The 16259-nt window shown below is 38.1% G+C and overlaps 1 protein-coding gene across 1 annotated transcript; it reads left to right on the top strand.

The window, feature by feature from the left end:
• Nucleotides 1–10: 10 nt before the first annotated feature.
• On the top strand, nucleotides 11–1930 carry LOC131533592 (C-C chemokine receptor type 1-like). The gene is made up of 2 exons (XM_058765943.1): nucleotides 11–120; nucleotides 791–1930. The coding sequence occupies exon 2, from the start codon at nucleotides 810–812 to the stop codon at nucleotides 1794–1796; it is 987 nt and encodes a 328-aa protein (XP_058621926.1). The 5' UTR covers nucleotides 11–120; nucleotides 791–809; the 3' UTR covers nucleotides 1797–1930.
• The last annotated feature ends 14329 nt before the right edge of the window (nucleotides 1931–16259 follow it).

The following is a 16259-nucleotide window of genomic DNA, read 5'->3' as shown; positions in this document are numbered from 1 at the left end:
AGATATGATTCAGATTTTTGCAGCTGTAGACTGACACACATCCTCTGCTGCTGCTCCACTTTACAAGACTGTAGTTTCTATTAATGAACCGGCCAGACGAGCTGTGAACAGCACTTTGGGGTAAGTCGACAAATAAGGGTCAATTTTTAGAGATTTTGAGAATTGAGATTTAGACATCATAAATTTGCTTTCCATTGATGTATGGTTTGTTAGGATAGGACGATATTTGGTTGAGATGCAACTATTTGAAAATGTGGAATCTGAGGATGCAAAAAAATCTAAATATTGAGAAAATGTTTCCAATTTACTGTAGGAAATTTACTAAATATCTCCATGGAACATGATCTTTACTTAATATCCTAATGATTTTTGGCATAAAAGAAAAATCGATAATTTTGACCCATGCAATGTATTGTTGGTTATTGCTACAAATATAGCTGTGCTGCTTATGACTGCTTTTAAGTAACACTTTATTTTGATAGTCCACTTTAGACATTCCACTAACAGTAACTAACTAGCAGTCATTAGAGTATTAGTAGACTGTCTGCTTATAATATCTTCTAACACTTTATTTTGATGGGTCCACAACATATTGACTATGAGAAACTTTGCAAGTATATGTCAATTTATTCTACTAACCCTAAACCTAACCTAACGGTCTACTCTGAGAGTAAGTTGAGAATTAGTTGACATGTAGTTATGTCTATCAAAATAAAGTGTAACCTGGTTTTGTGTACCAGGGTCACATTTATCCAGCCTTTAATTCTAAAAAACTCACTCAACCCTGCAGGTTGTTGGTAACCACCAAGATGGAAACGCCCAACACAACGCCAGACATTTATGAAGACTACTCGCCGATGAGCAGCGGAACTGGTCAGTGCAACACCATCGCCATCAACAATTTCTGCCAACATTTTCTTCCACCCTTCTACTACGTCATCTTCATCGCCAGCATACTGGGCAACGGAGTGGTTCTGCTCGTCCTCTACAAGTTCGAGAAGCTTAATACGGTCACAAATATATTCCTCATCAACCTGGTGGCCTCCAATGTCATCGTCACCCTCACGCTCCCGTTTCAAGCCGTTCATCATTCGGACCAGTGGATCTTCGGAGAAGCTCTTTGTAAGCTGGTGAATGGTGCCGAATATCTGGGCTTCTACAGCTCCATCCTCTTCCTCACCCTCATGACCTTCGATCGCTATCTGGCCGTGGTGCACTGCGTGGTCGCCAACAAACGACGCAGAAGCTGCTACGCCGTTGTACTGTCTGCAGTCGTCTGGATCATTAGTGTCCTCGCCAGCCTCCAACCCTTCATCCATTTCACCGTTGAAGAGTATCCGATGGAAGGATGGGTGTGTGAAGACTCCAGCGATGCTCAGTGGGAAGTCTTCAGTCTCTATAAGCAGTTTGTGTTGTTTTTTATTGTCCCGTTGATTGTATTCGTCTACTGCTACTTCCGGATAACCCTGACCGTCCTGGCCACGCGGATGGTAGGCAAACATCGCACCGTGTGGCTAATTTTCATCATCGTTCTGATGTTTTTTGTATTCTGGAGCCCGTATAACATCATCATGATGATAAATGAGCATCAGGATCCGACACAGTGTAATAGCAGCCTTCTGTATGCACAGTACGTCACCAATAACATCGCACGCTTGTATTTCTGCATTAACCCTGTGTTTTACACTTTTCTGGGAAGGAAGTTTCAGAATCATGTACGAGGAGTGTTAGTGAGCCAGGTCCCGTGTTTATCGGATCGGATCAGCATCAGCGCAAGCAGCAGAACACTAGCATAAGACTGAATGATAGTTATATACAGGTGTGTAAAAACAGCTGCATCACAGTGAGTGTGTTGTGCTTTCAGACTATTCCTGTTTTTATTCTACATTTCTTTAAAAAAAAAAATGAAATGAACTAGCAAAGGAGTTGTTGATGAAGTTGATGTATAGGCTATATAGTATAATAAACTGGTGTGATTTCATTGATATTCATAAAGATTTGTGTGTATCACTTATTTACCAATTTGCTTGTGTGTGTGTTCACCATGATTCAGGGTTATTATAGTCAACTAAAATCATTACATTTTATTTCAGCTATTGCCAAGGCAACATTTCTTATTTTTCTAATTTGATCGGCTAAAATAACTAAAGCTAAAACTGAAATAAAAAAATAATAACTATGTAGCCAAAAAAACTAAAACAATAAAGTATAAAGTATATAATAATAACAATAATAAAGGAATAAAAATCACAAAACTATAAAATTACTAAAGCTTTAAAAATTAAAACAAAAAGGTAAAATAAAAAACAAAACTAATTCCAAATAATAATAAAATCTATAATAGTATCCCAGTGATAGTAAAATAACACTGGAGTGATTCATAAATATGTAGTTTGAATAATTATTGCAGCATTACAATGATTTCTAAAACAGTTGAATCTAAAAGAACGCAGGCAGGGTCTCGCGATCTTACTTTAACTGGACACCCAAGCCGTGTCATTTACAAGGCTGTGCCCTCTGTAGGTCACATTTGTCAGCCGTGTATGTGATCAATGTGTCACTTCATAAAAGTAACCAATATAAAATTGACTGTTATTCCTCTTGAGGCTTAAAAGTCTTTCTTTGGAAGAGAGCATTACAGTAATGATGTATTTTTGTGGGTCAGTCTGTTTGCATCATGCTGGTTCCTTCAACATAAACCCAATATTTTCCATTAGATTTGGATTATTGCAGAAAATAAACTCTGTGTTCAACAAAAGTTTATGATTATTACACATTTTGTTCATCATGATAATATTCAGAAATTAACACAATTTTCAGAACACAATCGGCAGACATAAAAAAGCTAAATGTAGGGAATAAACCAAGTGACATCACCACCATTAAGCTTTGACAACTTGTTCAGTCTTCATTTAAAATCATTTTCTCTGAAAGTTTGTGTTTGAACAGTTTGAGATTATAATTAGAGATTATAAAAACACAATGAGGCTGAGTAGATGAGTTTACCTGTTCAGTGACGTTTAGTGTCTCTGACAACCTCTGGAGTACCACACTTGTTAGAGCCTTTTAAAGGATTTAAAATAAATAAATAAAATTATAATAGAATGCATTTTGTTATAGAATTGAACATGAAAATATCTTGAGCTTGTGTATTTCAGGCACTGATCTAAAAATCCATTCAACAAACCCATTCACTTCTGAAGACTGAAGTGCTAAAACACACATCGTCCTTTCACACAGAACTCATGCAAACAGCATGTCTTTCACAGTCGCACTCATGTCTCATGGCTTTTGTAGCGTCTTGCATTATCAAAAAATGAGCTCAACTTAAAAAAAACAACAACATTGAGATGTGTTTTTTATATTCCATATCTCACAGCGTCTGTGTGAATCTGTTGAACGCATGTTTCAAGGCTGAAAGCCTTGGCACAAAGAAGTGTTAACATGTATTTAAAATCATAAATACATGTTAAGCATTTCAAGGAAATTATAACTAATAATGCTACATAGTGAAATAAAGCCAACCTATGAATTCCATCAATTCTATGATCCACATTCATACTGTAACGCTTCAAATACTCGGGTTTATATGCAGTCCACATTTATAATGTATGTATTCATTTGTATCCAACTATGAAAAAAATGTCCTAGAGCCACACTGTGTGATTATCAATTTGTTAATGGATCAAAAATTATTTTCTCAATTGGTTTGGAGAGTTTGTAGGATCCATCTTTCATTAATACTGAATAATGGTAGCATGTCTTTCATATGATTGAGCAATATGAATTCTGCTTCATATGTTACTACATGCCTTGAATGGCGTAAATTTTATGTGGTTTTCCTTTTGACCATTTGGAATTCAAGATTTGCAATCACGAATACAAACTGATTAAATGAAGTCTTCGTCCTCAAGGCCAGACTCAAACCGCATTCCCATGATGCATTTGCATGTCTGAGATCCTTGACGTCATAACATGTTCTCAAGTCAGCTGCTTTTACAGATGATGAATTACATTTGAAAGCATACTAAATTGCTTTTGACAACTCATCCAATTTAGATATTTGTTTGCTTTATTTTTAAAATTTATTTATGCATTTATTTGGTATGGGAGTTGCTTTGTTTCATGTTTTTTTTTTTTTTTTTCTGTATCACTGATATACTATTATAATTTTTATTATAGAATATTTGTTTTTATACAATTTTTTTTTCAAATATATATTTTCATTACCTTTTTAAAAAAATAATGTAGTACTTCAAGTTAAATATATAAAATCAAGAAATGTTCCCTTAGCAAATAGATGAAAAGTTTATTTTTTTTAAACATTTTTCAATTTCTTTTTTTTTATAAATTTATTTCAGGATAAATGCATTTATTGTTTTGATAAATAGTATATCTGTATTATAAAATATGTGTTATGTCAATATTAACATTTCAATCATTTCTATTTCCGATTTGTATTAAAACCACCAAAATATTTAGTATTCTGTACATTTAGAACACATTAATTTCATGGCAGGTGTTAAATGAAAAGCACTGTAAACACAACCGTCCCTCATCCAGCCACTCTTGTAACGCAGTCGCTGTGCAGAAGCAATAATGCGATTAGTGCTGGGCTCCTGAGGGGCCTCCCACCGACAGCGCTGCACTGTGTGATTGCATACGGGCCCCGAGGAGCTTTTGCCTGTTTGTCCAGATCCTCCTCACTCAGCAGGAGAGCAATAGCATGCTGGGAACGCAGCGGAAAGCAGAAGATCAGGGTGAGTCACTGGTCAGAATAGTGAAGTTTGGGTTAATGACACATAGTCATGAACTGTATGAGGCGTCTTCGCTGGGAATCAGTGGAGGGTGGGGAACCATGAGCCCACTCTTCCAGAAAAACAAATATATATATATATATATATATATATATATATATATATATATCTTCTTTTTTTTTCAAAGTGTCTCCACTAAATAGGGCACATTGAGCCACTGGTCATATTTTTATGGTGAGGCTATTCAACTGTCATTTCTCCCAGCTTTGTCAGCTGTCTTCTTCAGCACATCCAAAATGCGCTGCATTATTTGCTTTGAAACCCAAGGTCTCTTTGCCTTCCTCCTCCAGATTCCTCAAATAAATCTGGACCAACCGCCCTCAGATTTCTCAATCAATTACATTTCCTGCATGCAGTCACACAGTTCCATAAAAACACTACACAGAATCATCAGGACCATTTCCCTTTTCCTCAGAAATCACATCCTCCTTTATAGTTTTGCAATATGATATATTGCCAATGTGCATGACAAAGATATTTTGTTTTGAGTATTTGCGATGTACTCATAACATAAACTGGTAACAGTTTATTTTGATAGACTACTTTAGACATTCTACTAACAGCAAGTAACTTTGCAAATCCATGCCAACAGTCATTAGAGTATTAGTAGACTGTCTGCTTAATATCTTCAGACACTTTATTTTGATGGGTCCACAACATACTGAGTATGATAAACTTTGCAAGTATATGTCAACTTATTCTACTAACCTTAAACCTACCCTACTGAGACATGTAGTTGCAAATGAATGAGAATTAGTTGACATGTAGCTGACATGTAGTTACAAAATTACTTATAGTTAGTAGAATGTCTAAAGTGGACTATCGAAATAAAGTGAAACCCATAAACTCATTACACTGACCAGGGGCGGTTTCTTTATTAAGGCAACGCACCACCAAAATATGAAAGGGAGGGATTCTTTTTCATCACATTCAAGCACAGTGTTATGCTTGCTTTCACTGTTCTAGGCTGTTTGTTCTGCCTCTGGATATACAGTCCAATCAGCGTTGAGTCACGTTGAGTCACGTTGAGTCACGCCCCTTTTTGGGCGATTTCACTCTGGCCAAGAATTGCCCAGACAAAGATTTTATTTTCTTGAACTGCAGGCACTGTAATGCAATCTCTATGAGTTCCAGGAGGGCTAGCGCTAACATGCTTCGTCATCATACGTAACCTTAACTTGTACAGCAATTACCGTATTGTCCCGAATATAAGACGACCCTGATTATAAGACGACCCCCCCTTTTTCCAGATGTACATTTTGGAAAAAGGCTTTTTGAAAACCAAATCTTGTTTTTGTTTTTTTTCTCTCTCTGTAAAACACATTTTTTCTTAAATTATTTTCAAATTGCATATTTTTCCTATTTTAATTTTTGTTTTGAAAGTATGGTAAATACTGGTAAAATGACATTGAGAAATATACACTTTTTGATATACCATAAAAATAACAGGTAGCCCATCTTAATTCTATAACATTTAGGCTATCAATCTCATAGTAGCCTACCAAAATTTTATTAACAGTAGAAGTGAAATCATATTGTAGTCTTCAAATCTGGGTACGGTCTTATGTTTTAAAATCACTTACAGAGGAAGTTTGTTCCCATCAGGCTAACATGACAGTCATGACTCATGCCGCTGTAAGCTTTTCTTTTTCTTTTATTTTCACTCGCGATCTTCTAACATTATTTCAACACACATTACATTACATATTTCATGCCACACTCGTTTTAAGCGTTTTTGGCGCCACCTATTGTTGTGGGTGTGTTACTGACATGTCAAAGTCTAGACCCCGAATATAAGACGACCGTGTTTTTTCATATGTATTTCCAAGAAAAAAACATCGTCTTATATTCGGGTCAATACGGTAATATGAAATATGAAGTCAGGACTAATCGGATTGTAATGGCAGTAAAGACGATTACAGTGATATACAGGAGTCGTACATTATTAGACACGAATGCAAGTCCGTTATCATTAATGTGCAAATAAACAGATTGTGTATGTGCTCTCACTGATAGCTCTTTGCACAAGCACATTTCAGTATGGTTGCAAGTCGGACAAGTGTTCTATAATGGACATGTTAGAAGCGTGTTTTTATAGGAGTTTGCACTGGTCAGTGGTGTTTATGTACATATGGGCATCTGACAGAGGAACTGTACACTGATGATGTTGAGCTGCCTTCAGATCACCACATTCAACAAATTCAGAACGTTTTTATTAGATTTTTTAATTTGTTTTGCTCCGTTTAATAATTCGGAATGGATCCACATGTATTTATTTAGAATCAGGTTAAAGCGGTATAGTGGTCTGTTGGCATCTCAGTGTGGTCCTGTTTGGTATTGTAGATTGACTTGTAGTTATAGAAAATGCTCTAAACAAATGTGACATTTATTTTTCCTCGTAGTTTTTTGGTGTTGCACTGTATACATAAACTGGGAATTATAAAAAAAGGGGGCGCCCTGGAGGCTGGTGCAGGACAGGGACATGGGGAATACCTCCAGGGCGGCACAGACAGTACTGCAAGCCATAGTGGATCAGGGGACTCGGGAGGCCATGGTGGAGTCATCCTTCAGTCCGGCCTCTCCGGCCGGAGCCCTATAGCCCCCCCAAAACAATTCCTTGGGGGAACTAACGGGCTCCGAGGGCTAGACTCAGGAACAGGAGTCCTCCTTGGACTAAACTCAGGAACAGGAGCCCTTCCTGGGACAAGCAGCCGGCTTGGGAATGGCCTCCGCGGCCATGATTAGAGAAGCTGCCTGCCCCAGCTGAGCCTCCGTGGACAAGACAAGACTTTAAAATATGGCTTCAGGGGACATGACTTGACTCTGCTCGGGGGCTGGAGCCGACACTGGAGCAAACTCTGGGGCTGAAGTGAGGCACAGCCCACGAACTTGACTTTGGAGTGGCCGGCGAACTTGAATGGGCAGCGGCTGGCGGGCTTGGTTGAGCCGCAGTCAGTGGCCTTGACAGATGAACCGACGACAGACTTGACTGTGGATCAACCAGCAGGCTTGAGTGAGCCATGGCCGGCGGGCTTGACTTTGCAGCAGCCTGCGAACTTGAATGATGAGTGGCCAGCGGACTTGCAGTGCTCGCGGCAATCCCACTGAACTCCCATGCTTAATTTCAGCGGACTAGGGCGAAATGACGAGCGGTAACTTCCATGCCACGGGAAAACGGGAAACAAAACAGGGAGATGGGGAGCCACTTACTGTTAGGTCTTGCGTTCTGTCATGCTGTGGTTGAAACGAGGCACAAGACCAAGGGATGATGCAAAACAAGAGTCTTTAATGATAAATCCTTGAACAGAACATTAGAGAACGGCGGATACAACAGCCACAACACAACGTTAACGCAAGACAAGGGAATGGAGGAAAACACAGGGCTTATAAACACATGGAACGTAATCAGGGAGAACTGAAACAGGTGAGAATTGATCAAGGATAATAAGGAACTCAGGTGCAAGGAATCATAAAGCAATCAAACTAAACAAGAACAGGAAAAATACCTTATAAGGAAAAACAGGGGCAAAACAAAACCAAAACAGACCATAAATGTGACACTATGTTGACAGGCAAAATAAATAAATTGTAATATAATACAAAACAAACAATGTAAATATAAATATAAGGTAAATATAAATAAATACAAATACAAAAAAAAAAAAAACCTTTATATATATATATATATATATATATATATACATATATATACACAGGTGCTGGTCATATAATTAGAATTAGATATATAGAATATCATCAAAAAGTTGATTTATTTCACTAATTCCATTCAAAAAGTGAAACTTGTATATTATATTCATTCATTACACACAGACTGATATATTTCAAATGTTTATTTCTTTTAATTTTGATGATTAGAGCTTACAGCTCATGAAAGTCAAAAATCAGTATCTCAAAATATTAGAATATTACTTAAGACCAATACAAAGAAAGGATTTTTAGAAATCTTGGCCAACTGAAAAGTATGAACATGAAAAGCATGAGCATGTACAGCACTCAATACTTAGTTGGGGCTCCTTTTGCCTGAATTACTGCAGCAATGCGGCGTGGCATGGAGTCGATCAGTCTGTGGCGCTGCTCAGGTGTTATGAGAGCCCAGGTTGCTCTGATAGTGGCCTTCAGCTCATCTGCATTGTTGGGTCTGGTGTCTCTCATCTTCCTCTTGACAATGCCCCATAGATTCTCTATGGGGTTCAGGTCAGGCGAGTTTGCTGGCCAATCAAGCACAGTAACACTATGGTCATTGAACCAGCTTTTGGTACCTTTGGCAGTGTGGGCAGGTGCCAAGTCCTGCTGGAAAATGAAATCAGCATCTCCATAAAGCTTGTCAACAGAAGGAAGCATGAAGTACTCTAAAATCTCCTGGTAGATGGCTGCGTTGACTGTGGACATCAGAAAACACAGTGGACCAACACCAGCAGATGACATGGCAGCCCAAATCATCACTGACTGTGGAAATTTCACACTGGACTTCAAGCAACATGGATTCTGTGTCTCTCCACTCTTCCTTCAGACTCTGGGACCTTGATTTCCAAATGAAATGTAAAATTTACTTTCATCTGAAAAGAGGACTTTGGACCACTGAGCAACAGTCCAGTTCTTTTTCTCCACAGCCCAGGTAAGATGCTTCTGGCGTTGTATCTGGTTCAGAAGTGGCTTGGTAGCCCTTTTCTTGAAGACGTCTGAGCGTGGTGACTCTTGATGCACTGACTCCAGCTTCAGTTCTCTCCTTGTGAAGCTCTCCCAAGTGTTTGAATCGGCTTTGCTTGACTGTATTCTCAAGCTTGCGGTCATCCCTGTTGCTTGTGCACCTTTTCCTACCCAAATTCTTCCTTCCAGTCAACTTTGCATTTAATATGCTTTGATACAGCACTCTGTAAACAGCCACACCTTTCAGTAATGACCTTCTGTGACTTACCCTCTTTGTGGAGGGTGTCAATGTTCGTCTTCTGGATCATTGCCAAGTCAGCAGTCTTCCCCATTATTGTGGTTTCAAAGAACAAGAGATACCCAGAATTTATACTGTAGGGATGGTCATTTATTCAAACTCAAATGTAAATATTCTAATATTTTGAGATACTGATTTTTGACTTTCATGAGCTGTAAGCTCTAATCATCAAAATTAAAAGAAATAAACATTTGAAATATATCAGTCTGTGTGTAATGAATGAATATAATATACAAGTTTCACTTTTGAATGGAATTAGTGAAATAAATCAACTTTTGATGATATTCTAATTATATGACCAGCACCTGTATATATATATATATATATATATATATATATATATATATATATATATATATATATGTGTGTGTGTAATAAAAAGAAAGAAAGAAAGAAATGTGTGTTTGGAATGCAGGATACAGATGGGCTGATAATGATGACAAAATGATGAAGCTCATGCATTTTAATTAGGCATTATGAGTACAAAATAAAATGTCAAAAATCATTTTATTAGCACATTATGTGGCTTTTTTCATGTATAAAACTGTTTTCAAATAAACCAGTAACACTAAATTTGGTAAATTTGTCCATGTATCTGCTGTTTTTGATTATGGGTCTTTGTAGGTCCTTTGTATGGACCTTAAAAAAAAAAAAAAAACACTTGCTGGTAATTGTCAATGACTTCAAGTGATTATGACAGTCATTACGATGCCAAAATGAATTCCAGTGATGGCATAATGTTCTTTATAATGCCATAACTGCCATTATATCATAATGACTTCCAACAATTATTAAAAATGATAAATTACAGCTCCAGATCAGCACTCATTAATGAAACAAAATATTCAAGATGAATTGCATGAAAATATCTGGAGACACTACCTCTGTAAATACGCAAACTCTTTCACTGGTGGTGAAAGCTTAATCAGGCTCGGTCATAGCAAACACTGAGAAGAGATTCTCAGACAGAGAGGGAGGCTCACGTAACGCCACTCTTACTGTCAAGAGAGAAGCCAGGATCCAAAATTAATTTAACATTTCTTTGAAAGGCACTTCCAATTACCAGCCGTGTGCTTTTATGAGTCAGAAGCCTGATGTGCTCACAACAGATAAAAAGAGGCCAGAAGGGCCAAGAAACCAATACATTTATTAAGCAAAGTACAAAAAATATCAAGGACAGGATCCACAAAATACAACTTTGTACCAAAATGCATAGTCATACATAACCAAAGCGCTAATTACATTAGTCTTGTAGATTTCCAATACAACGCACTCTATTATGAAACTACCAACCAATTCTTTCAGCCATCATTTGCATTCCTCTGGACGTAGATATCAAAAGAGAAATTGAGGAAAAAAGGCTAAAACAAGCAGTGTAATGCTCCCCTGGTGTGTTCTATTTTTAATTTAATACAACCGACAAATTGAGCGCCTTTACGCTAAATGTGTGTTTGAATTTTTCTTAATTATGGGATTATGGCAGCATACCTTGACGTACACTGCGGCCTCTGGCACAACGATTGCCAGTGTTTCTTAAACTCTCTCTCCCGCTTGGCTCTTGATTTGGATGTCTTTCCCTCTGAGCTGTTTTTGAGTCAGAGGATTTTTTTTAAAGATTGGGTTCTTGACTTTTAAACATGACTGTGAAATAAGCATACACCTTGGGGTTTAAAAGCAATTTCCAGGCCGTTGCTTCCGACAGTGGCGTATACTGCAATTCATGCACGAGTCTGCGTGTATCTGATCATCGCTGGCCCGAACCCTTCTCATCCTTCTCTAACCTTCACAGGTGCGTCTGCCCAATATTTCTCACCTGTAGAGAGCATGCATTCTTTGTTCAAAGCGTTTCATTTTTCCGGTGGTCATTTTTCCCACACCCAAAAATAGCTTGTTATCGCGACTCCATGCCACATAATCTTTCTGCTTCCTCATTTCAGTTTCTCATGTGATTTGGAAGTTGTGTGACATATGTTTGCACAAAAGAAGTCTCATAATGATGGAAAAATGGTTTGCTGTTTTATCCAACAACACTGACTTCCTGTTGATTCTCAAGAACCAATGCAAGCATGTTACACGCACTTACTATAATAATAGCAGAAAATTAGGCATAATTATGTGCAATACCCCTAAATCAAATCCTAATCCTAACTCTAATGCTATAGGAAGGACATGTTGTTTAATATTAGTCAGCACTGAAATGTACAATTAAAATAAAACTTATAGCCTACATATTAAACTAAGGGTTAATTCACACAAAAATGAAAATTCTGTCACCCTCATGTCGAAAATTACTCATCCTCATGTCGTTAATGTAAGTGGCTGCAAACAATTTATTTTAGCCACATTAAAAAAAGTAGAAAGTTAGTCAACTAAATTTGTTTATTTAAATGTTTAGCTAAAACACATTGACTGCAACCACTTGCCTTAAAAAATGTTTGTAAATTCAATGAATCATTTATTTATTTATTTTTTTCAGTGTACAAGAATACTTTTTGTGTGCAAGAAAACAAAAATATAATTTATTCAGCAATTCCTCTCCCCCGAATTACAGTCTTCTGCCATTTTGGAGAGTACCCCAGAATGTAATCAACGTAAACAGTGCTGTTTATGGTCAGTAGGGCATGAATGCTGAATTTAAACAACTTTCTGGGGTACTCTCCAAAATGGCGGAAGATAGTAATTCGGGGAGAATAATTGCTGAATAAATTATCTTATTGTTTTCTTTGCACACAAAAAATTTCTCATACATATATTTTAATTTTTGTGTGAACTAACCCTTTAAAACCATTAAAAACCCTTTAACCATTCACACCTCCTGCAACCCCCCTCTCCCCCACACCTGCACTGCAGATAAGAGATGACGTGTGCCAGGTCTTCAAAAAGAACAAGAGAAAAACTGGTTTTGGCTTATCTGAAGGACATCACTGGACCCTTACTGCCCCCTTGCGGTTTGCCTACAGAGCAAATAGGTCTGTAGATGATGCAGTCAACATAGGACTGCATTACATACTGCAACACCTAGACAGATCAGGGACTTATGTGAAGATCCTGTTTATGGACTTCAGCTCAGCCTTTAACACTATCATTCCAAACCTCCTCCAGCCCAAACTAACTCAGCTCTCCGTCCCCGCCTCCGTCTGTCAGTGGATCAACAGCTTCCTGACAGACAGGCAGCAGCTAGTGAGGCTGGGAAAATACACATCCAACACCTGTACGATCAGCACTGGAGCTCCTTAGGGCTGCGTTCCCAACTGCTCTTCTCCCTCTACACCAACGACTGCACATCTAAAGACCCCTCTGTCAAGCTCCTAAAGTTTGCAGATGACACCACACTGATCGGCCTCATTCAGGACGGTGACGAGTCTGCTGTCTGGTGCAGTCTTAACAACCTGGAGCTGAACACGCTCAAAACTGTGGAGATGATCATGGACTTCAGGAGAACCCCCCCCTGCTCTCCCCCCACTCACCATCATGAACAGCACTGTAACAACAGTGGAACATTCACAAAAGCCCCTTTCGCACCGCTTTAGTTCCAGAACTAAAAGTACAGTACTAAAGTACTGGGACGATTTTGTGCGAACTATTTCCCAGTACCATTTAAAGGGTTGCATTCGCACCGACAGTGGGTACTAGGAAGTGACGTAATCCGGTCGACAGCGACGTCATTTGTGCGTGGCGTTCAACAACGAAAACAAAGAAGAACAACGTTAACAACAGGAGGATGGAGGACGCTGTGATCGGAGCTGTGTTGTTGTTGTGTCTTGCGGGGTTCACAATAATGGACATGGAATGTCGACGTAACTTATACGTCAAGCGATTGAAAGATCGGAAAGGAGTTCAAAATGTTCAAAAGTGCCTGCACTTCAGCGTCCGTCCATCTATCGCTGTTCTCCATTCTTGCAAAATATAAGTTGATACGATGTTTACACAGTATGTGTTTACACGGCGTTTTAAATCATGGCGGGTGAGGGCGTTTTCGTACGTGTTTAGCCAATCAGCATACACTTACGTCACGATAGTTCCTATGGAACTGTTTTTAGACCCTACTCTGAAGTAGGAGCTAATTAGTTCCTCCAAACGGAGTTCCAAGAACTAAAACAGTTCCTAGTTCCCATGGTGCGAACACGCCAAAAATTGGGTAGTTCCACAATTAGTTTGGGTACTATGAAAAGGTTCCTGCGGTGCGAAAGGGCCTATCGACTCTATTGTCAAAAAGGCCCAGCAGAGGTTGCACTTCCTTCGCCAGCTGAGGAAGTTCAACCTGCCACAGGAGCTGCTGAAACAGTTCTACTCCGCCATCATTGAATCCGTCCTCTGCACGTCAATAACTGTCTGGTTCAGCTCAGCTACCAAATCTGACCTCAGAAGACTACAGAGGGTAGTGCGGACTGCTGAGCGAATCATTGGTACAACCCTCCCCACTCTCCAAGAACTGTACTTATCCAGAGTGAGCAAAAGGGCTGGCAAAATCACTCTGGACCCTCACATCCAGCACAGTCCCTCTGAACTGTTACCGTCTGGTCGACGCTACAGAGCTCTGAGCACCAGAACGACCAGCACAGGAACAGTTTCTTCCCACAGACAATCCATCTCATGAACATTTGAACTCGTAACAATAAACATGAAACACACAACACTATCATACTTTTAAAATTTTTATTTAACACATATTTATCACATTTCAAATTTGCACCTAACATACCTGTACATACTGAATTGTCTATTTTGTATGTTGTGTTTGTGCTATTTTGCATATTGTCCATTTTGTATATTTGTACATTATTTTTTATTTTCTGTGTCCTGTCCTGTCCTGTCGCTGTCATTCTGTCTGCACTGTGGAGCTACTGTCACTAAAACAAATTCCTCGTATGTGCAAACATACCTGGCAATAAAGCTAATTCTGTTTCTGATTCTGAAAAGCTTATATAAACCGTTCATTACATTTTAGACACAATATTGCCAACAAATCACCAAACAAAGTTACATCAGAAATGTTGGGCGTCTCTGAGCAGCACATAGTGTTATTTTGTTACTGAACATCTCAATCACTACGTCCCAATTTGCATACTGTCCATCATAAATAGTATTTTAAATTAAAATTAGTGTCCCAACTTGTAGCATGTTGAAATTAGTATCCCAAAGGTACCTGGATGGTTTTCTACTTCCTGTGGAAATTTGAAGTGCACACTCTAAAGGCTAATATTGCCCACAATGCATTGTGCATTAGACAAAGATTTGAGTAGAACTACAAACACAAATTAAACGTGTTAAAAAACACACTACAAACATGGCAGATACGTGAGACCGATGGTTAAGTAGAGAGGTTTAGATAAAGGGGTTTTAGTGATTATTAATCAATAGGCTATCTACCCTGATGTATTTAATGTTATCCACATTATATGTTATCTGCAACAACACTGTGTAAAGATAGGTTTGGTCATTAACTGTTAAATGCATCATTATGCAAACACATGAGGTGAGTTCTCGGCATCAATGATCCGCGACTGGCAGATCAACATTCCTCTTCATTTCTCTCCGATATGGTAGGAAATTAAATGAAACTAAATGTGGATGATGTTAACAGTGGCAAAATGACTGACAGGGCAGTTTAAACACTGATGGGATGCATGTAACCAAGCAACAGAGCAGTTCATTAAAGACACAGTTATGTAGAAGTAGGCTAATATGTCCCAAAGCTTGCCTCCTATTCTGCTACACATTCAAAAGTATGTACTTTTTCTTCACAAACATATTTTTAGGGCCTAATATAAGTAGGTGAATTGGGACGCAGCAAATGTTTTTGAACGAGTTAGTAAAGCGAATGATTAAATGACTCACAAAGAGCATTCTATTAATCTGTTAACCAAATTAAATTTATCATATGGAACATGGCAACATAAATCATTATCATTCAGTTTTGGACTTTTAAATATGTTAAACATTATTATAAAATAATGTTTTTATAAATAGACCCACACATGGATGATATTGTTCCTGAATAAGGAGCTGTTCATGTAGAACATGTTTTTTTTATTCATTATGTTAGTTTTACATTGATTTCTGTGTAAATGCACTTGATAGACGTGTTTGACCATTGTCCTTGAGTTTTGTGTATTGTGCATGATACAATGTTCTAAAAAGGCAGCGCTCAAGTTACAATAACTTCAACTTTTCAAAAACGCATCTCAAGATCTTTTTCCCCAGCATTGATCAACTGTTTCACTTCTGAATGAATAAACATTTTTGAAGGAATCTGCTGAGTGAATTGATAATGAATCACTCATAAAGAGAGTCACTTGTCGCTACCTACTGGCATAACAAATGCAACCATTGCTTATAGCCATTCAGCATTACAGTATAAATGAGAGCTATCAAATTGAACATTTATTAGACTGTAAAAAATAAAAACTTTTAATTTAACTTCAAACAATCTTCACACAAACCCATTATAATAAATGTCACATTTAGCTACTTGT

The sequence above is a fragment of the Onychostoma macrolepis genome, chromosome 24 (genome assembly GCF_012432095.1).
Source record: "Onychostoma macrolepis isolate SWU-2019 chromosome 24, ASM1243209v1, whole genome shotgun sequence".
Taxonomy (NCBI): domain Eukaryota; kingdom Metazoa; phylum Chordata; class Actinopteri; order Cypriniformes; family Cyprinidae; genus Onychostoma; species Onychostoma macrolepis.
The sequence above is the reverse complement of the archived record's forward strand: the minus strand, read 5'-3'. Positions and strand labels throughout refer to the sequence as shown.